At 41.0% G+C, this 22,259-nt stretch overlaps 1 protein-coding gene across 1 annotated transcript in view; it reads left to right on the top strand.

Moving 5' to 3' along the window:
- The window catches only part of Mael (maelstrom spermatogenic transposon silencer), a 39,584-nt gene extending 29,587 nt beyond the window's left edge, over positions 1-9,997 (top strand). Inside the window, exons 9-12 of the mRNA NM_001108857.1 lie at positions 6,439-6,501; positions 7,572-7,704; positions 9,060-9,135; positions 9,638-9,997. Coding sequence (NP_001102327.1) covers positions 6,439-6,501; positions 7,572-7,704; positions 9,060-9,135; positions 9,638-9,825 — 460 coding nt within the window. The 3' untranslated portion in view covers positions 9,826-9,997. The remainder of the gene's footprint in view (positions 1-6,438; positions 6,502-7,571; positions 7,705-9,059; positions 9,136-9,637) is intronic.
- The last annotated feature ends 12,262 nt before the right edge of the window (positions 9,998-22,259 follow it).

Raw genomic sequence — 22,259 nt, 5'->3', positions numbered from 1 at the left:
CTTAGCTGTAAATCATTCTGCCTCACCCTCCTGAGTGCTGGGAGTAGACACATGTGGTACCATGTCTGCAGATTTTATTTTATTTTTTACTCTTCAATTAGCTCTGTCCTCTTGAAATAGCATCTATTGGGGACTAGTGTTTTACTCTGTGTCCATTAAGCTGTTTGCTTTTTAAAGGTGTCTGTACATTAAAAAGTTTGGTGAATCTTGGTGTATAGTAAGTTGAAAGGAGACTTAAAAGGTATTTTCTAGATTTTTTGCATGATTAAGATTTCCACAGTCACACTTTGTGTCCACGAATTCCTAAACATAACTCCATTGTGTCATGTATTCCTTTTGCAAAGCTTTAGCTATGCACAGGGCTTTTAGCTTAGAGACTTTAAAGATGTTACTGTTTAGCCATCTTTCATATTGGTAGCTCTTCTTGGTTTGTTATTTAAGGTACATTTTATGAGGTGTCTGATAAACCATTTCAGTATGCACAAATTGGCATCTGTTTCTATAGCTTTTTTTCAGGTTGAAATTTTTCTCCCACTTAATTTCTGTTAAGGGAACCTATAATATATGCTCCTATAGTATCTTTCTCTTTAGTACTTTCTCTTTTTTACTCTAATCATTTATTCTCACGGCAGTTTACTGGTTTCTAGTTTCTCTTTCAAGGTGAATCTCTGTTTCTTTGGGCAATTTGTAACCTATGATTTTTTTCCTGTTTTGATTTCTGGGTCTAGTCAACTTTTTCTCATTTTTAAAATTGCTTATAGCTCTGAATTTTTCTTATTCAGATTCCATATCCTCACATACTTGTGTTAGAGCATTTAATTCTTTTTTTTTATGCTTAAACTTTATTTTTTTATTGGATGTATTTCTTTATTTACATTTCAAATGTTATTCCCTTTCTTGGTTTCCTGTCCATAAGTCCCGTATCCCCTCCCCATCCCCTATAAGGGTGTTTCCCCCTCACTGGCCCCGGCATGTAGGAGGTTACATTGGAATTTCCTTTTGGGGGGGATTACAATTGTATTAATTCTTATTTTCTTTATGTTCTCATAGCTTTCTGTGGATGAGGCCTGCTGTTTCCTTTGTCTCTTTGGTAGTGGTTTTGACAGAATACAAGTTCAGTTCAAGAGCTCCCTCTTCTGTCGGTGTAGCAACCAACATACAGGTTCACTAACAATGACTAACTGGTAGCGCTTTTCCATTTTTATTTGGTCATACAGGATCTTAAGTTTATTCGGTGGGCTCCTCATCACCACCATCCAGTGTCTAAGGGCTCCCCTACACAGTGCCCTAACAGACAGGGGCTTTGCTCTTCCAAGTCTTTTAGGTCAGTTTTTATCTAGAGTGCTCTTCCTCTCTGTGGGGATGATTTAAATCTAGTCTCAGGTAGTCATCTTTCTTTTTTCTTTCTTCCCTATAGCCTTTTCTGAACTCCACAGTTAAGATAAAAACTTGATATGAGAGACTGATAAATTTCTCCATAGCAATATAAACCTTTCTCTTATAGGGTTTATAGTGTTCTGTCCTCTGTACTGTTAGTGTAGAATCTTGCTTACTGTTTTTTGTCATCTTGTTCTTGTTGATCTGTAAAGTGATGTAAGTGATAGGCTCAATACAGTTGCTTCAGTTACTGGCCAAAGTATTTCTAAAACTACAGCAGAAGTATTTGTAGTCTGTATTTTCAGTATTATCCTCTGTGCCAATGATAATATTGGTAAAATAGCACTTTGTTTCTTAATAGATTTCTAGTGTTCTCTGGGAGTTTTTTCCAAACAGTTGACCTTTGGTGCATATTTCTGTTCTGGCCTTTTCACCTTACCAGAAGAGATCAATAAAAAGTTTTCAGAAACTAAAATTCTTCTTTCTTTTTTTTTTTTTTTTTTTTTGGTTCTTTTTTTTCGGAGCTGGGGACCGAACCCAGGGCCTTGCGCTTCCTAGGTAAGCGCTCTACCACTGAGCTAAATCCCCAGCCCCGAAACTAAAATTCTTAAACCTTAACCAAAATACAATTTTTTTTCAAAAAATTATACTATGTAAGCTTAGACCATGGTAATTATTCCATGTCCTTTAATGGCAACTGTATACTGTCTTTCTGTGTAAGATGAATTCCAGCATCAGTTAGGTCTTTATAATAGAAGAAATATAGTGTTAGGTTCCGTTAGTAAATATAGGTTCAACAGTATTTAAGGTAGTTTACTGTAAGGCATTTTTGGAGGCCTGTGCTATAGGGTTGGTTCAGAGAGACTGGTGACATAGTGCTGCAGCCAGCTTAGTGAGAAAGCTGGAACCATATGCCTCTGCCTGTCACTGAGCACTTCAAAGGTTTTGAGGGCTCTTAGGATTAATAAACTATAGAAGCTGGTTAGACAATGTTAGTGTAGGTCCAGAGGACTGATGGTAAACATTGCTCTTAAGGACCTACTAACAGAGTTGGTAGTAAATGACCAATAACACATTATCTTAAAGTCTAGGAAAAGGGGGTAGGTTTTATATTAATGTAATTTAGTACTTAAGTAATAAGGTAGTAAGGAGCATATTATTTAAATTTTAATAACCGTCCTGTTCTAATGTTTCTTGCCAAATTGTCTTTGAGTTAACATACAGTGTCTGTAGTCTACAGCACAGACATTATTTAATCAACAAATACTGACTCAGGCATAGTGACACATACCACTAACCCTGGCGTGCAGAGTCAGAGGCAGGAGGATTGTTACAAGTGCAAGCCTATCCTGATCTACATAGGGAGTTCAGGCCGATCGGGACCCCATCAGAACAAAACAAAACAAAACTTACAGCACATCTTTCCTGCACATAGCAAAATTAATGTACCCCTGCCTTCATGAAGCTAACATAGGAAAGATACATGCAGTAAATAAGTCTAAGAAAATTAACATTTTAGTTGTAATAAATGCTAAAGAAATCAACTGAGAAGTGTGGGGAAAAGACTATAAAATGAATGGTCAAGAAGACTAATCATACTATGAAAGAGGTAAAGCAAGAGGGAAATAAAGAGAACCTTGTTAGAAATAGTAATTTTACCAAGTAGAAAAGAAAATTGATTCGCTCTCTAAGGTTTTATGCAGATACATTGAAAGGAAATAAGAAAGGTATGGAGCCTATGATGATTGGATGAGCTGGCAATAAATGACTTGGTACTAGGATTATGACAGTAGAGACAGGAGTAGGTGGTTTTAGATTGGTAAAAAGCAGTGTAGACCTTGCTTAAAATCTAGGGAGAAAGAATGGAAACTGAATGACAAAGCATGAAGAGTGAAGTTAGACTATTCTGGGAGTCCGGTGAAGCATCCGATAAGCCCACAGTGTGTAGATGAGATCACTTCCAGAGGCTGACAAGAAGACTCACTGCAGACTTCATTGATAGGCTTTGTCATTGCCATAGTAAAGCGTGGGCAGAGCTGTAGGTTTGGATACGTCAGCACTTCAGCATACAGTTGCTATGTTACACAAATTACAGTCATTGTCAGTGTCCATGATGAAGACTAGTAAGGTGAGGAGTGAAGCTAGACTGCATGCAGTAACTTCACAGTCCACCATGAGCTGTTTGTTTGCCTTTGTTCCTTAGTTTACTCATTCTTTAGGAACATAAATTCTGAATACCTGGTTCTCCTTGGTTACATTTATATTTGGAAGTGAAGCCTCGTCCATCTAGTTTAGTGGGAACTCCCAGCTAGTTAGGCTTGTTTAGTAGGAACTCCCAGCTAGTTAGGCTTCGCTGAAGGGGGAACCAACAAAGGAGCATGGGAAGTTGGAGGCAGAATCCTAAATCTAAGAGCAGTTTGCTCATTCCCATGCACGATGTTAGAGAACTGACAGCTCTTTGAACAGAAACTCAGCCTCCTTACTTGTATCATCCCTTTCTTTTTTTTTTTCCTTTTCTTTTTTCGGAGCTGGGGACAGAACCCAGGGCCTTGCACTTGCTAGGCAAGCGCTTTACCACTGAGCTAAATCCCCAACCCCGCATCATCCCTTTCTTAGTTTGTCTGTGCACATAAACGTGGAAAGTTCTGATAGGCAGATCTTCAGGTCGATCTTTCTTTGCCTGTTTTGTGGGTCAGAAAGGCAGTGACTTGAGCCATCATTCTTCATTTATTCCAAGTGTTGTTGAGTTGTCTGTTATAGAGAAGTCTGTTGTATTTCTCCTTTGCTGTGTGCATCTAGTTGACTGATTTTTCAAAAGACTTTGAGGATAAGAGACAAATGTATGCACGTATTAATTCTCCAGCTTAAGGGCTTGGCAACAGTAGTTTTACAGGTGAGGTTTTATATTGTTCCATCACTACAGGATCCTTAATGTCGGTCTCCTTTTCAATAGCAGCAGTGACATGTGTGAAGATGCCAGACTGTTACCCAAAGGGGACTCTGTGAAACCTTACAAAGCTTTCAGAGTGACGTTTGACCAGACTAGACACAAGTTAGCTTCAAATTACTTCACTTTGACGGTTTTTAAACCATGAAATACTTTATGGGGTAAATATTTTGCCTGATTTTTTGAAACAGTTTCTATGAGCAGCGATATAGGCTGACTATTATGCTGTATATATGTGGGTGAGGCAGCATCAGAAGCTTGAGCCGAGTGCACAGTAGGTAAATTGGCACTAGTGTATAAGGAGCTAGAGCTGGTCTATAGTGCTCTTCCAGAGCCAGAGCTTAATTCTAGAACCCATGTTGGGTGCCTCACACTGCCTGTAACTACAGCCCCAGAGAGTCTGACTCTCTGTGCTCCATAGGCACCTACACTCCCTTACATGGATACACACATAATTAACATAATTTTAAAAATAACACAAACCAGATCTGACTTCTGACAGTTTTGTACAAGGTACTTCTTTTTAATTACAAAAAGACACAAGTTTTTAGGAGTTGGTATGGTTTAGTGGAAAAAGATTAATAGTGAGTAAAAATTGATAAAACACCACTTTAAGTAGAATAATCATATAGATTTAGAAAACTTTTGTTTCGGGGTTTGAATTTTAAGTTTTACATATTTAATACTTAAGTATATTATTTAAGGTTAATTTGTTATTTTTTATTATATATCTATATGTGGGTTTGTGCACATGGGTGCTTTTACATTCAGAGGGCCTCAGAACCCCCTGGAGATAGAATTTTAGGCAGTTGTAAGCTGTGTCACATGAGTGCCAGAAGCTGACCTTGTTCTCTGGAAGAGCATTTTGCTCTTAACTCTGAGGCATTTCTCCCACCCCTTGAGTGTATCTCAGATCTGACCTGTAAGAGAAATAGAAAGCAGGTATCTATGTCTCTCATGTTTGAAGTCTAGACGAGGAGCAAAACTAATAAAACTAACACCTACTAATTCTATATGCTTATCTGCAAACTTGGTTCTTAAATCTTTAATTTAGAGCTTTATGAATCATGTTTATTGTATCACTAGTCTTTGGAAATACAGGGGGAGTTTTTAGATTGATTTTAGATAGCCTACAGTTAACTGTCACTTGGCACAAATAACTTTTTACAGTTACTGAGTAGCATTTTTATGGCTTTAAATGAAGATTTTTGCTAAGATTTAGGCAAGTTTGTATTGTTAGTAATACCATTCTGAATCTTAGTAGATGGGACGTGGTAGGAAAACACAAGTATATTGTTCCTATGTTTGTAGTTCTGGATTGAGTCATTTGTCTGACTGGTCATTTCTCTAACCTTCCTCTTATTTCCATTCAAACATCATTTTCTCAATGGTGCCATTGCTGGTCACTCCCTTCTATACTGTTGCTACTGCTTCGTAGTCAATGCCATAGAACTTTTCTTTAAGTGTGCCTATATGTGTTTTGATCCTCCTTCACCACTCACTACAGAGAAAGTGTTCTGAGATGATTTTGTTCAGCTCTGTGTCCTTCATGCCTAGATTATTGGCAAAGTGTGTGCAATGTTCAGTGACTGAGCATGTTAACTTTAGTTACTACTGTGCCTCTAAAACCTTCATTTTAAGGTAAATTTTAATTATATGGTTATGTGTAGTTTTCACATTAAGAATTTTAAATGGAGGAGGTAACATAAACTCTGTTAATATCAGTATTAAATTAATCTTTGAGGACAATTGAGATGGCTGAGTGGGTAAAGGTGTTTGCCCATCAGAGTTTGATCCTTGGAAACTCCTGTGCAGAGGAAGAGAACCAACTGTGCAAGTTGCTCTCTGACCTCCACATAAGCACACTCAATATTAAATAAGCACAATAATAAACAATAGAGAAATGTAAAAAGTGTAAGAAATTTTGAGTAATAGTATTTTTACTAGAACATCTCAGCTAGTTGAGTTGGAAATCTAGCATATTAAAACCCTTAAACAGTTCATTTGGCTTAGCTTCAATTAGTGCAGCTTTTCTCCTTGTACTGGACATGGAACTCTATCACACACTAGCCTCGACCTCTTATTAGTACATTAAAGTCCTTTTTCTTGTACAGGTGCAAGTGGCATGAAGAAAATGATATTCTCTTCTGTGCTTTAGCTGTTTGCAAGAAAATCGCGTAAGTGTGGGGAGGGTTCTGTGCTGTGCTCTGCAGGGAATCCCTTCTACCTGGTGTGCTTGCCCTTGTTTGTCAGCCAGAGTGTCTGTTCACCTTCCCTACTGACTGATGTCCAAGAAAACCAAGGTGTTTTTTTTTTTTTAATGTTACCTTTACTGTTCTGTCCACATCACTGCTTACTGAACAATTTGGGTGACTCTTCAGAAGTATTTATTGAGGTTTTTCCTTCTTGGGTCCCTTAAGGAGAGGCAGTTCCCAGCTAGCATTAAGGATATCACTTTCCTGTGATGGTGCCCTAAAATTGTAAACCATTGTTCTTGTTATGGAGTGAAAGCACCTATAGCCCCATTCCCATTTGTTACCTATAGCCCTGTTCCCGTTTGTTTCCTGGTGCTGTGACAGCACTTTAACCAAACAGAACTTAAAGGAGAAAAGAATTCCTTTGGCTTACATGTCTAAGTCACAGTCCACCATTGAGGGGATGTCAGGGTAGGAACTCAAGCAGGAAACAGGAACGATGGAGGAGTGCTACTTGACAGCTCACCCTAAGCTGTTTAACTAGGTTTCTTATGCAGCCTAGGGCTCTGAGTTGATTAACAGCAAAGACAGTGCACACAGACTATAACTAGGCAATTCCTAAATCTAGGCTTTCTTCTCAGGTGACTCCAGGCTATATCACATTGTTGACAACTGAAGCCACCAGGACAAGCCCCTAGTCTTAGGGTGCTCTGGCAGCACCTTTCCACGCAAATGCTTTTCAGCTCTGAAGATTGTGGTTGTTTTATTTCTCTTCTGCCTTCTGTCTTGGAGAATTGTACTGATTCTTACCCTCATCCCCATACCCTGCAGCAAACTGAAATTATCTAGTGATTAGGAGATTGCTTACCAGTAATAATGTTCATGGTTTGAATGTTGCCTATTCCCATCTCCTCTCTGTCAATCTCTAGATTTTTCTTCAAATTAGAATAATAACCTCTGAGATGCTTTCTTTGTTGGAAAATTTAACCTGAATGCTTTTAGAGTGAACCAAATAAAGTTGCTCTAGTGAGATCTGTCTTTCGTTTTTAAAGGTACTGCATCAGTAATTCTCTGGCCACTCTCTTTGGAATCCAGCTCACTGGAGCTCATGTACCACTACAAGACTATGAGGCCAGCAATAGTGTGACACCCAAAATGGTTGTATTAGATGCAGGGCGGTACCAGGTAAGAAAACTTCTGTTGTCAGCAAAAACTTGGATGTTTCTAACCTTTGATGAAAAATCTGTTTCCTTTCTTAATTCTAGTTTGATTCTAAGCAATTTCTAGACTCCATTAATCCTCTTGTCTTCATCATACTTGGTTGACAGACTAATCCTTATTAAATGTAACTCCTCACCTATTCAATTGTATGAATTGAATATAGAATGAGCTGCTATGCTGCCAGGTATCATAGTTAAATAACTATAATCCCAGCCACTCGGGAGGCTAGGGGAAAAAATCACAAATTCAGGGCCAGGCTGGGATGCATAGTAAGTTTAAGGGCAGCCCAAGCAGCTCAGTGAGATTATTTGGTCTCAAATTTAAATAAAATAAGGGAAAGACTGTATACTTGCATGATATACACAAGTCCCTGGTTTAGTCACCACACACATGCACGCACGCACGCACGCACACACTCATGCACACTGATGAGGGGGAGGGAGGAAGAAAGGGAAGGGAAACTTCCATATGCCACCATCATGGGCTAATCTGCCATGGTCAGCTTCATTGCCCCGTTGTCGTTGCTTGGCTGTCATAATTTTCTAGTTTCATTTCTTCCAGCTTCTATCAGCTGCCCCTGACCCTTGCTGTAACTAATGCTGATGCTTTTACTTCTCCAGGAAAACAGAAGCAAACACAGAAAGATTTTCTAAATTCCTACCACCTCACCCACCCATCTGCTTCAACTTTATTCTCTGCTTTTACTGATACTAATGAATTTGTATATTGGATCTTATTCTTTCACTGACCAAAGACATGGCTGCTGGGATTTTACTTTCTTGACTCTTCAGGACTCTCTCTATTCTGAATCATTCTTTTTTGCATTTCTTTCTTTCTCTCTCTCTCTCTCTCTTTCTCTCTCTCTTTCTCTGTGTGTGTGTGTGTGTGTGTGTGTGTGTGTGTGTGTGTGTGTGTGTGTGAGTGAGTGAGTGAGTGAGTTTGAGAGAGGAGGTCTCTCTGTGTGTGCAGTATGTAGAGGTCAGAGAACTTGTAGGAGTTGGTTTTCTCCTCCTACCATGGAGGTTCAAGGATCAAACTCAGATCATCAAGCTTGGCATAAGCACCTTTGCCCATTTTGCGAACTCTGTTTTTTAATCACTCTTATCAGAAAATAAACTGTAATCTAATGCTTTAAAAAAGCCAAACTCTAAACCTGTGATCCTGAAGTCCTCAGTGTTCATCCTGTCTCCTCCCTTACAGAAAACATGAATAAAGACTGTGGGAATAGTTTTGTTTGCATTTTTAGTAATCTGGAATTAAAGTAGGCCATCTAATAATTGAGTAAACACTTTTTCTGGTATTTTCCTGTTCCTTTACAGAAACTAAGAGTTGAGAGTCCAGGATTCTGTCATTTCAACTCTTACAATCAGGAACAAAGATCAAACTCATCTACTGGTGAGTACCTTTAGTTTGTAAGAACGGGTTATGCCTTAAACTTCACAGGGGTCCCAGGGTGTTTCTGGGTGGCCATGAGGATATAAGGAGCCTGTTGAATTGGTATTTTGTGTGAAGTAACAGTTTATTTTTTGTCCCTAATGAAATGTAGCACCCCCCAGATTTTGAGCAGGACATTTCTAAGAAACCCAGTTTTTCTTGAAGTAACTACAGTTTGATAGTTTTGATGTAATATATGATGACTTTTGGGGAGATGAGAAATTTCAAAAGCCAGTTAAATGTCCAGTGGTACCTAAAGAACTTGGGGTTTCTTGCTGTAGAAACAAAAGGAGACATTTTTCTTCACCCCTTCATGACATTTTTGCTCGTGATCTTTTAATTGTGACTTAGTGGGTGTCCTGCAGTGGTCTGTATGCCACTTCATATGACAGTTAACTGAAGGAGCCTCATTAGAATACACATGTAAAATCGCCATGTCTGTCTCACCTTTTCACTACCTTAGGTTATTACCCATCTGGGGTGAAAATTTCGGGCTCGAACAGCAGCGTTCGAGGAAGAGGGATTACCCGCTTACTAGAGAGCATCTCAAACTCCTCTAACAACATCCACAGATTCTCCAACTGTGAGGCCTCACTCTCACCTTACATGCCCCAAAAAGATGGGTACAAACCTTTTTCCTCCTTTTCGTAATGATGGTACTCTGTGCAATTTCTGGAAAAAAACAAGCCCAACTTCCTTTCTGACTACAGTCATATTAACAAACATCACATCAATAGTAAATGCCACTCCTAAAATCTACTTAATTTGTAAGGAAACTATTTCATAGATTAAAATAATTGTGGTTGGAGAAGATCTTGGCATTGCTTGTTGTGTTTTTTTTTTTTTTCTTTTTTCTTTTTTTCGGAGCTGGGGACCGAACCCAGGGCCTTGCACTTGCTAGGCAAGCGCTCTACCACTGAGCTAAATCCCCAACCCCGTGTTTTGTTTTCTTTATTTTCTTCGAAGACTTATACTTTCTAGTGGTATGATGAGTATATGTCCTTATGGTCTGAGTACTAGACCTAAACTGGTGACGTCAAAGCACTTCCATGGACAGTAAACTTACAATAAACTTCAAAATAATATTAACTAAAATAGTAACTTAATTCTTCCCATTATGAAATGGAAACGTTACAGTGAGGTCTGTGGACTATTTGCATTGCAAATAATTAAGAAAAGAATCCTTTAAAAAATAATGATTTGTTATTTTAACCTGTCTTTGGCAAAAGAAACCAGTTAACAGGATGAAAGACCAACATGAGAGACAAGAGAGCTTACGTCGTTTGCTCCCGGTCACATGGACATGTACATAATTGTAGGCCTCGAGATTTATTTCCACAGAACAGCTTAGTCTTTCAGAGAAAATAACCCAAACCATATTATTAATACAATTCAAGTTCCTTTTCCTCTTCAACAAAAACCCAAAAAAAGCCACCCACTCACTCCTGCTTCAGTGCCCTAGCATTCCTATCTACTGGGGCCTCGAGCCTCCACAGGACCAAGGGCCTCTCCTTCCAATGTTGCCAGAGAGGCCACCTTCTGGTCCATCTGTGGCTGGAGCCATGTGTTCCACCTGTGTACTCTGGTTGGTGGTTTAGTCCCTGGGAGCTTTGGGGGGGTCTGGTTGGTTGATATTATTGTCCTTCCTATGAGGTTGCAAACCCCTTCCACTCCTACAGTCCTTGCCCTAACTTCTTCCCCATTGGGGTCCCTGTGCTCAGACCAATGTTCAGCTCTGTGCATTCGAATCTCTATTGGTCATGTTCTGGCAGAGCCTCTCAGGGGACAGCTATACCAGGCTCCTGTCAGCAAGCACTTCTTGGCATCAGCAAGTGTCTGGGTTTGGTGTCACCAGATGGGATGAATCCCTAGCTGAGGCAGTCTCTGGATGGCCTTTCCTTCAGTTTCTGTTCCACTCTTCGTCCCTGATTTTCTTTTAACAGGAGGAATTCTGGATCAGTATTTTTGAGTTGGGTGGCCCTATCCCTCAACTGGGGGCCATGCCGATCTACTAGAGGTGATCTATACAGGTTTTATCTTCCCTTTTTGGGTATTTTGGCTGAAGTCCTCCCTGTTGGGTCCTGGGAACCTCTTGGGTCCCTGGCATCTGAGACTTCCTAGTGGCTACCCTCAGTTCCCCTGCCCCACTGCTACACACCTACTTTCAAATTCCTGATTGCTCTACTTCTCCCCATCTCCTCCCATATCTGAACTGCCCCTTTACAACTACCATATAATTCAAGTCCTTCTTGTAACGGCTTAAGAGGACCCAATCACAGTTCCTACAGACACTTGAAACTGTGCTTATAGTAGACATGAAGATAGAAAGCAGATGTCCTGATATACAAAATGTATATTCATGCAATTCTGTGAATGCTATTAATGTCATTTATAATGTTATAACGTCATGTATATATGTGTCAATATAAGGATACATATATGTATATAAATGCTAATGCACATTGCAACATAGACACCATATTGTTAGACATACAGAACTTCTAGAAAAGGCATTCATAGATGATAGATTTGTGGTTACCGGAGTTTCTTTTGGTTATGATAAACATTCTTCAGTTAATATAGTTTTTAAGACCTCATATTTTAAAAACACACTTAATTGTGCACTTAGTGGTACATACTACTAAAAGCACATTTTATCCAAAAAAGGTATGCAAAGTGATGATTCATCTTTTGTGGAAAAAAAAACTAAAGGGAAGTCTGCAATTACTTTAAAGAGCTAGCACAGCCATAAAGAGTACAAAACTGAAAACAGACAAAGTGGGGAAAGAAACGTAAATGATACTTGTTAAAGCACAGGTGTTGGAAATGAACTGGTGGATCTGAGGCAGCTAACTGTGTGAGAACCAAGAGTACTTTTGTCTTTTTTCACTTAAAATATGCTTATATCGTTCCTCCTCCCTCTTAAACCCCTGTGTCCACACCCATTGAGTTCAGTGCCTCCTCTTTTCCATTGTTGTCACCTGTAAGTGATGGGACATAACTACAGCCTGCTGAGTGCTTCCAGTGATGCCTGCTTGTGTGTTTCTAGGGCTGACCACTTGGTACTGGAGACCCAACTAGGGGCTCATCGCCAGAGTCTAATTGCTTATAGTTCCTCATCTAGGGATGGAGCACTATGAGATCTACCCCATCTATGTTAGACTGTCAGTTGGTTTGGGGATTATTCAGGCTTTATTTAGACAGGTCTATTGGTGAGATTTCATGGGTGTAGCTTTCCCGTCATAGCCAGAAAGAACGGTCTCCCAACAGACCTCCTGCTCCTCTGACTCCTACAATCTCTCCAAATGTTGTCAAGCCTTAGGCATGGGAATAAAATTGTTGATGTATTCATTGTGTCATGTGACCCCCATGGTCAGTAGTTTTCTGCAGTTTGACTGGCTATGACCTTCATAATGGCCTCATGCTTCAAAAAGATCCTTCTTTGATGAGTGATCTCCACATTTCTCTGAGTATAAATATTTAGAATGCCCTTAGAAATTGTACTAGTCCAGTGTCAATAATAGATTCTCCTCCAAGTCGATGACCTCACAAACTCCAGGTAGTTGTCTAGGTTTACAATACCAGACATGATTTCCCTCCTGCTCTGAGTGTTCTTAAGTCCAGTTACATAGTTCTTTGTTACTGCAAAGATGTATACACCTCTCACACCTTTAGAGGTATCACCATTCTTGTTGTGAATATGGGAATATGGCAGATCAGGTGTTTGTGGAATAGAACATATGCCAAGAAGTGGTATAGCTGGATCATAGAGTAGATTAGTTTTAGCTTTTCGAGACATCTACATAGTGTTTTCCAGAGTGGCTGCACCAGTTTACAATGTTACTACAGTGAATAAAGGGTTCTGATTTCCTCTCATCCCCATCAGCATATGTTGGTTTTCTTGATCTAAATCATTCTGAGTGGGGTGAGATGAGGTTTCAATGTTGTTTTAATTTTCATTTCTCTAAACCTGAAAATGATAAATACTTTAATGCTATTTTCTTAACTATTTTTATTTGAAAGCCCTCTGTTCAAATTCACAGCCAATTGTTAAATTACTTCTTTTGATTCTTGGGCAAATGGAATTCTATACAGAAAAAAATTTTAAACCTATATCCTGTAGGTTATGTTTTCTTATAAAAGTCTTGGGTTTCATATTTAGGACTTTGAAACACTTGGAGCTGATTTTGTGAAGGGTTACAGATGCTGATCTAATTTCATTCTGCTGCATGTGAGCATCCAGTTTTCCCAGTACCATGTGTTGAAGATGCTGTCTTCCTTCATGAATGCCTTAGCACCTTTTCAGACATTAAATAGCCATGGCTACTCATACTCAAGTTTGGGCCTTCAACTTTGTCCCTTTAGTCTATATGTAATTTTGTGTTGATACACCATTGTTTGTATTGCCCTGTCACATCTGAAGTCTGGAATAGCACTCCAAGGCGATTTCTGCTCAGGTTTTTCCATATGAGTTTTCACATGATTTTTGTTCTGGGAATTTTGATTGGCATTGTATCTGTTGATTGCTTTTGATAGAATAATCGTTTTCATATTAATTCTACCAATCCAGGTCTTTTGGGGTTTTTTTGGTGTGTGTGTGTGTGTGTGTGTGTGTGTGTGTGTGTGTGTGTGTGTGTGTGTGTGTCATCGTCAACTCTTCAGATTTTCTTTTAACCTTCTGAGTGGGGTTTGTCCCAGTTTCTTAGACACTACTGTAAATGGAGTGCATCCATCCGTGGTCTTCCTTGGTTGTTAGTGTGTAGAAAGTCTGCCACTTTATGTAAGTTGATGTTGTATCCTGCTGAAATTGTTTTTTCTAGACATCTGGTAAAATTTTTGGACTCCCTTGTGTATACATGTGTGCAAAGGGGATGGTTTTACTTCTCCTTTCCTTATTCTAGCCCCTAATAACTTCTTCTTGCCTTATTCTAGTCAGTACTTTGAGCACTCTGTCGAAGAAGAGTGGTGGGGGCTAATGGACACCCCTCTGTATTTCTAATTTTGGAGTGATTGCTTTGCATTTCCCTTCATGGATGGCAATGTAAGCTGTGGATTTGTCATTCCTAGCCTTTATTATTTTGAGGTACATTGTCTCTTGTCCTATTCTGAAACTTTTATTATGAAGTCACTTTGGATTTTGTCAAAGACTTCTCTTTGTGTATTGGTAAAACCCATTCATATAGCTTACTACATTTTTTTTTTACTTACGTTGAACCTTTCCTGCACCTCTGAGGTAAAGCTAACTTGATTGTGGTAGATCCTTTGTATTCATGCCTGTATTTGGTTTGCAATATTTTGTTAAGGATTTTGCATCTATATTCAGCAGGCCAATTGACCCATAGCCTTGGGGGGGGGGTGCTATTCTTGTTCTGTCTTAGCTGGTTTGGGTATTAAAGTGATACTGGCTTCATGGAAGAGGTTAGGAAGAGTTCCTCATGACCTTTTCTTTCTTTCTTGGAGTTGGATATCATCTTTGAGACCTGATACTCTATCTTTTATTTGATCCATCCTTCTTGTGAGCTTCCCCTGAATTTTCTTTTTTTTTTTAAGATTTATTCATTTATTATATATAAGTACACTGTAGCTGTCTTCAGATACACCAGAAGAGGGCATCAGATCTCTTTACAGATGGTTGTGAGCCACCATGTGGTTGCTGGGAATTGAACTCAGGACCTCTGGAAGAGCAGTCAGTGCTCTTAACCGCTGAGCCATCTCTCCAGCCCTCCCCTGAATTTTCTAATTGGTGTTTTTGAGTCTTCAATTCCAGCTTCATTTCTTTTTTTTTTTTTTTCTTTATTAACTTGAGTATTTCTTATTTACATTTCAATTGTTATTCCCTTTCCCGGTTTCCGGGCCAACATCCCCCTCCCCCCTCCCCTTCCTTATGGGTGTTCCCCTCCCCATCCTCCCCCCATTACCGCCCTCCCCCCAACAATCACGTTCACTGGGGGTTCAATCTTAGCAGGACCCAGGGCTTCCCCTTCCACTGGTGCTCTTACTAGGCTATTCATTGCTACCTATGAGGTCAGAGCCCAGGGTCAGTCCATGTATAGTCTTTGGGTAGTGGCTTAGCCCCTGGAAGCTCTGGTTGCTTGGCATTGTTGTTCATATGGGGTCTCGAGCCCCTTCAAGCTCTTCCAGTTCTTTCTCTGATTCCTTCAACGGGGGTCCTATTCTCAGTTCAGTGGTTTGCTGCTGGCATTTGCCTTTGTATTTTCCAGCTTCATTTCTACTTGAGTTCTTACCAGTATTTCTATCCCTTTATTGAATTTTATTCTCAAATTCTGGGTTGCCTTAGTCATTTCAGCCAACCTTATGGTTGTGTTTTCTATTCCATTGTAATGTATTTTTTCTCATTGTGTTGTTTCTGCCTTTTTAAAAACCCCTTGATTGTTCTTTTAAGATGTGTCCTGGGGTTCAACTAGGTAATTCTCAATGGAGAACATTTCCATAGGACTGGAGGATTTGGAATGCAAAGAAATTTACTCTTTGGCCTTTCTGATTGTTTATTTCTGCAATGAGACCTAGGCATGTGGGACTTACTTTGCTGGTTGTATATCTGATATGGACGTAGCAGGCTGGGCTGTGTGTCCTGGCCCAAGTCTGAGTTATGGTGTGGGTGGGCCTCCTAGACTGCACTCGGTCACTACATGTGGTATCTGAGCACCACCTGATGACTGGGGTGAATGCAGGTTAGGGTAAGAGTGAGGACTCACCAGGCTGGCCCAGGGCTTCGTGGGCCATGTTATGATGGGGAGTAGATGTGGCATGGGTTGGCACTGGGTAAGGTCTGGTGGGTAGGGTCTGAGCAGACGCAGGATGTGTAGGGATCATTGTAAGAAAGGTAAGAACGCGGGTATGCCGTGCTAAGTAACTGGCTTTTTGCATGGAAAGTTAGAGAATCGATAGGAATCATGTTAGAATACTAGGCACCTGTCCACCTTCTCTTCCCTAAAATACCAGAAAATAAAACACAGCCCACTGTAAAAAACAAATTAGAAACTGATGAAGTACTAATAGAAAAGTCATGAAGGACAAATGTCATAGTGAAAACTATATCAAAGAAATGTACTCTCTGGTTTTTATTCTACTAAAGGTAAAGATAATGTCACAAAGAAAATCCTAGAAAATAGTAAACTTAAAAATAGTACACTGTCAATAGGACAAAATGTCAACCAACAGATTGGGAAAAGGTCTTTACCAATCTTACATCTGATAGAGGGCTAATAGCTAATATATACAAAGAACTCAAGAAGTTAGACTCCAGAGAATCAAATAGTCTGGTTTTTTAAAATGGGGTATAGAGCTAACCAAAGAATTCTCAACTGAGGAATACCAAATGGCTGAGAAGCACCTAAAGAAATGTTCAACATCCTTAGTCATCAGGAAAATACAAATCAAAACAACCCTGAGATTACACCTCACACCAGTCAGAATGGCTAAGATCAAAAACTCAGGTGACAGCAAATCCTGGTGAGGATGTGGAGAAAGAGGAACACTCTTCCATTGTTGGTGGGATTGCAAGCTGGTACAACCATTCTGAAAATCAGTCTGGCAGTTCCTCAGAAAATTGGACATAGTACTACCTGAGGACCCAGCTATACGTCTCTTGGGCATACATCCAAAAGATGCTCCAACATATAACAAAGACACATGCTCCACTATGTTCATAGCAGCCTTATTTATAATAGCCAGAAGCTGGAAAGAACCCAGATGCCCTTCAGCAGAGGAATGTGGTACATTTACACAGTGGAATACTACCCAGCTATTAAAAATAATGAGTTCGTGAAATTCTTAGGCAAATGGATGGAACTAGAAAATACCATTCTGAGTGAGGTAACCCAGTCACAAAAGAACATACATGGTATGCACTCACTGATAAGTGGATATTAGTCCAAAAGCTCTGAATACCTAAGAAAAAATTCATAGAACATATGAAGCCCAAGAAGAAGAAAGACCAAAATGTGGATGCTTCATTCCTTCTTAGAAGAGAGAACAAAATACTCACATGAGGAAATACATGGACAAAGTGAAGCAGGGACTGAAGAAAAGGTCATCCAGAGACTGCCCCACCTGGGGATCCAGCCCATTTGCAGCCATCAAACCCAATCACTATTACTGATGCCCAAGAAGTGCTTGCTGACAGGAGCCAGATATGTGTGTCTCCTGAGAGGCACTGTCAGAGTGCCAATAAAGATGAGGATGGTTGCAGCTAACCATTGTACTGAGCAAGGGGACTCCAATGGAGGAGTTAGAAGACTGAAGGAGCAGAAGGAGTTTGCAACACCATAGAAAGAACAAACAATATCAACCAACCAGACCCTACCAGAGCTCCCAGGGACTAAACCACCAACCAGTGAATACACATGGAGGGACCCATGACTCCAGCCACATACGTAGCAGAGGATGGCATTGTCCAGCATCAATAGGAGGAAAAGCCCTTGGTCCTGTGAAGGCTCATTTTCCCAATGTAGGTTAATGCCAGGATGTTGAGGTTGGAGTAGGTAGGTAAGAATGGGAACACCCTCATAGAAGCAGGGGAAGGGCATATGGGAGGGGGGGAAAGGGAATAACACTTGAAATGTAAATACATAAAATATCTAAGAAAATAATTTTTTTAAAAGCCAGATGTAAAAAAGAAAGGAAAAAATTTTGGGGCAGGCTAGAGCGACACAATAAGACACTAGACATCGTAAGCAGAGATACAGCTGGGGCCCTGCTGGCTACAGAGATGATCATAAAGGGATGGCACTAGAGCCTAAAGATGACGTTGGAGGCCCCACCCTGCCACTGATTAGGTGAGCAACAAGACAGGAGCATTAAAAAATTCACTGAACTTGGCACAGTCTCACCTACAGACACAAAATTTCTCAAATACAAATGGGGCATCAGTGAAATGATCCAAGTAGGAAGAGAATTAACAGCCACAAAGTCACTGTCTCACATAACTGTGGCATGCACAACCTCAAGAGAAGACAGCTCACCAGGAAGCCGCCCAGAAAATAGGGTTGGGGAAGGGGGAGTAGCAGACTACACATTTGTGATGGTTTGTCAGCTTGATAAAACAAAATGAGTCATCTAGAAAGAGGCAGCAGGCCAGTGTGAGGGGCTTTATCTTGATTGGTCATTGATGTGGGAGGGTGCATCCCACTGTGGGCAGTGCCCCCACTGTGCAGGAGGTCCTGAGCTGCATAAGAAAACAGGCTGAGAGAGCCAGTTAGCAGCCTTCCTCCTGGCCTCTACTTCCAGGCTCCTGCCAGAAGGTCTTGCCCCAGCTTCTCCTCAAAAGCACTGCAAGCTGTAATGAGCCTTCCCTCTCAGGCTCCTTTTAGTGTTTCTCACAACAACAGGAAGTAAACGTAAAACAAACGCAAAGCAAACAAAAAGTGAGAATGACAGCCACTCTGACATTCTTTAGCCCTGGAAAGACAGATATCACTAATGAGACACATAAGACACCAGAAAAAATATTTCAGGTTCCTACTTTTTAAAGGATCAATGACTACCTACTAGACTCGAGCAGATGAGCAAAGTAAAAACCAATTTGGCACCTGGATAAAAAATTAACAAAGTAGAGAAAAAGGTCATCAATGTGGAGAAAAAACTCAGTGAAGAAGTAGAGGGTCTGAAGAAAAATAGAAATAGTAGAAATTAATCATTGAAGTATAAAACACTGTAGAGACGATTCTGGAATGTTTGTTTCTTTAAAAATATAAAAGGAGTTGACTATAATTTGTTCCCTGCACTATCAGGGCCTGATTTTGCCAGCAGCCAGATAGTTTCTGTGATTGTGTGCCATCTGAAATTCTGGGGACGTTTTAGAGGGTGTATGAATGCTAGGCCCCAAGAGGTGTGGAGAGGTGTTGGCCACTTGGTTGGTGTTGGTTGCTGGTGGTCATGATTTGTTAAGTAGTCTTAGGCAAAGAGGAACCAAGAAGAATTTGATATAAGTCAAGGATCAAACTCGTCCCAAAGAATTCAATGCCCCACTCCTGAGGCTGCAGAGCGGAGGAGACCACCAACACTGCCCACCCCTGCCCACATCCCTGGCCCAAGAGGCAACTGTATAAGGCCTCTGGGTTCCCGTAGGGGAGGGCCCAGGGGCGGCAGGACCCCTGCGCCTGAGACACCGCCGGAACCTGAAGGAAACAGACCGGATAAACAGTTCTCTGCACCCAAATCCCGTGGGAGGGAGAGCTAAACCTTCAGAGAGGCAGACACACCTGGGAAACCAGAAGAGACTGCACTCTGTGCACATCCAGACACCAGAGGAAAACACCAAACGCCATCTGGAACCCTGGTGCACGGAGGCTCCCGGAGAGTGGCGCAGATCTTCCCGGTTGCTGCCGCTGCGGAGAGGACTTAGGCAGTACCCCACGAGCAAACTTGAGCCTTGGAACCGCAGGTAGGACCAACTTTTCCCCTGCAAGAAACCTGCCTGGAGAACTCAGGACACACAGAGGCAAAATTTCTCTAGTACCGGGCACTTCCTGTGTTTACCGGAAGTCCGACACCCGCGGATCCCGGCCCGCAGCAGCTCTCTGCTCCCAAACCCCGTGGGAGAGAGACCTCACCGCCTGATCAGGTGGGCACTCCTGAGGCTGCAGAGCGGAGGAGACCACCAACACTGCCCACCCCTGCCCACATCCCTGGCCCAAGAGGAAACTGTATAAGGCCTCTGGGTTCCCGTAGGGGAGGGCCCAGGAGCGGCAGGATCCCTGCGCCTGAGACACCGCCGGAACCTGAAGGAAACAGACCGGATAAATAGTTCTCTGCACCCAAATCCCGTGGGAGGGAGAGCTAAACCTTCAGAGAGGCAGACACACCTGGGAAACCAGAAGAGACTGCACTCTGTGCACATCCAGACGCCAGAGGAAAGCACCAAACGCCATCTGGAACCCTGGTGCACGGAGGCTCCCGGAAAGAGCGGCACAGATCTTCCCAGTTGCTGCCGCTGCGGAGAGGACTTAGGCAGTACCCCACGAGCAAACTTGAGCCTTGGAACCACAGGTAGGACCAACTTTTCCCCTGCAAGAAACCTGCCTGGTGAACTCAAGACACAGGCCCACAGGAACAGCTGAAGACCTGTAGAGAGGAAAAACTACACGCCCGAAAGCAGAACACTCTGTCCCCATAACTGGCTGAAAGAAAACAGGAAAACAGGTCTACAGCACTCCTGACACACAGGCTTATAGGACAGTCTAGCCACTGTCAGAAATAGCAGAACAAAGTAACACTAGAGATAATCTGATGGCGAGAGGCAAGCGCAGGAACCCAAGCAACAGAAACCAAGACTACATGGCATCATCGGAGCCCAATTCTCCCACCAAAGCAAACACGGAATATCCAAACACACCAGAAAAGCAAGATCTAGTTTCAAAATCATATTTGATCATGATGCTGGAGGACTTCAAGAAAGACATAAAGAACTCCCTTAGAGAACAAGTAGAAGCCTACAGAGAGGAATCGCAAAAATCCCTGAAAGAATTCCAGGAAAACACAATCAAACAGTTGAAGGAATTAAAAATGGAAATAGAAGCAATCAAAAAAGAACACATGGAAACAACCCTGGACATAGAAAATCAAAAGAAAAGACAAGGAGCTGTAGATACAAGCTTCACCAACAGAATACAAGAGATGGAAGAGAGAATCTCAGGAGCAGAAGATTCCATAGAAATCATTGACTCAACTGTCAAAGATAATGTAAAGCAGAAAAAGCTACTGGTCCAAAACATACAGGAAATCCAGGACTCAATGAGAAGATCAAACCTAAGGATAATAGGTATAGAAGAGAGTGAAGACTCCCAGCTCAAAGGACCAGTAAATATCTTCAACAAAATCATAGAAGAAAACTTCCCTAACCTAAAAAAAGAGATACCCATAGGCATACAAGAAGCCTACAGAACTCCAAATAGATTGGACCAGAAAAGAAACACCTCCCGTCACATAATTGTCAAACCACCAAACGCACAAAATAAAGAATATTAAAAGCAGTAAGGGAAAAAGGTCAAGTAACATATAAAGGCAGACCTATCAGAATCACACCAGACTTTTCGCCAGAAACTATGAAGGCCAGAAGATCCTGGACAGATGTCATACAGACCCTAAGAGAACACAAATGCCAGCCCAGGTTACTGTATCCTGCAAAACTCTCAATTAACATAGATGGAGAAACCAAGATATTCCATGACAAAACCAAATTTACACAATATCTTTCTACAAATCCAGCAATACAAAGGATAATAAAGGGTAAAGCCCAACATAAGGAGGCAAGCTATACCCTAGAAGAAGCAAGAAACTAATCGTCTTGGCAACAAAACAAAGAGAAGAAAAGCACACAAACATAACCTCACATCCAAATATGAATATAACAGGAAGCAATAATCACTATTCCTTAATATCTCTCAACATCAATGGCCTCAACTCCCCAATAAAAAGACATAGATTAACAAACTGGATACGCAATGAGGACCCTGCATTCTGCTGCCTACAGGAAACACACCTCAGAGACAAAGACCGACACTACCTCAGAGTGAAAGGCTGGAAAACAACTTTCCAAGCAAATGGTCAGAAGAAGCAAGCTGGAGTAGCCATTCTAATATCAAATAAAATCAATTTTCAATTAAAAGTCATCAAAAAAGATAAGGAAGGACACTTCATATTCATCAAAGGAAAAATCCACCAAGATGAACTCTCAATCCTCATCTTCAATTGGTTTATATACAAGTGTGCAATTTCTAGGCTTGAAAGTAAAATGATGCTATCTGGTGCTGGATAGAGGAGCCTTATTTTTTATTATGGCAGCTTGCTATTTTTGTAACATGGTGATTTGGTTGAACACAATAAAGTACAGTAGTAACTGATCTCCCCCTCTTCCTGGATGAGTGAGGAGATGATTAAATGTTGATGTCAGCATCCATGACCATATTCAGATGAGCTTCTGCTTCTGTTGAAAAGGATGCTGTGTTTGATTGTGGTCCGAAGCTTTGAAGCACTACTTGGCATCTCCTTCCTTGGAGGTCTCACTGTTTAAACATAACAGATTTGATAGCTTGTTGGTAAGGTGAGGTCCAGCTTGTCTCCAC

Source organism: Rattus norvegicus, chromosome 13, assembly GCF_036323735.1.
Source record: "Rattus norvegicus strain BN/NHsdMcwi chromosome 13, GRCr8, whole genome shotgun sequence".
In the NCBI taxonomy this organism is placed as follows: Eukaryota; Metazoa; Chordata; class Mammalia; order Rodentia; family Muridae; genus Rattus; species Rattus norvegicus.
The sequence above is the reverse complement of the archived record's forward strand: the minus strand, read 5'-3'. Positions and strand labels throughout refer to the sequence as shown.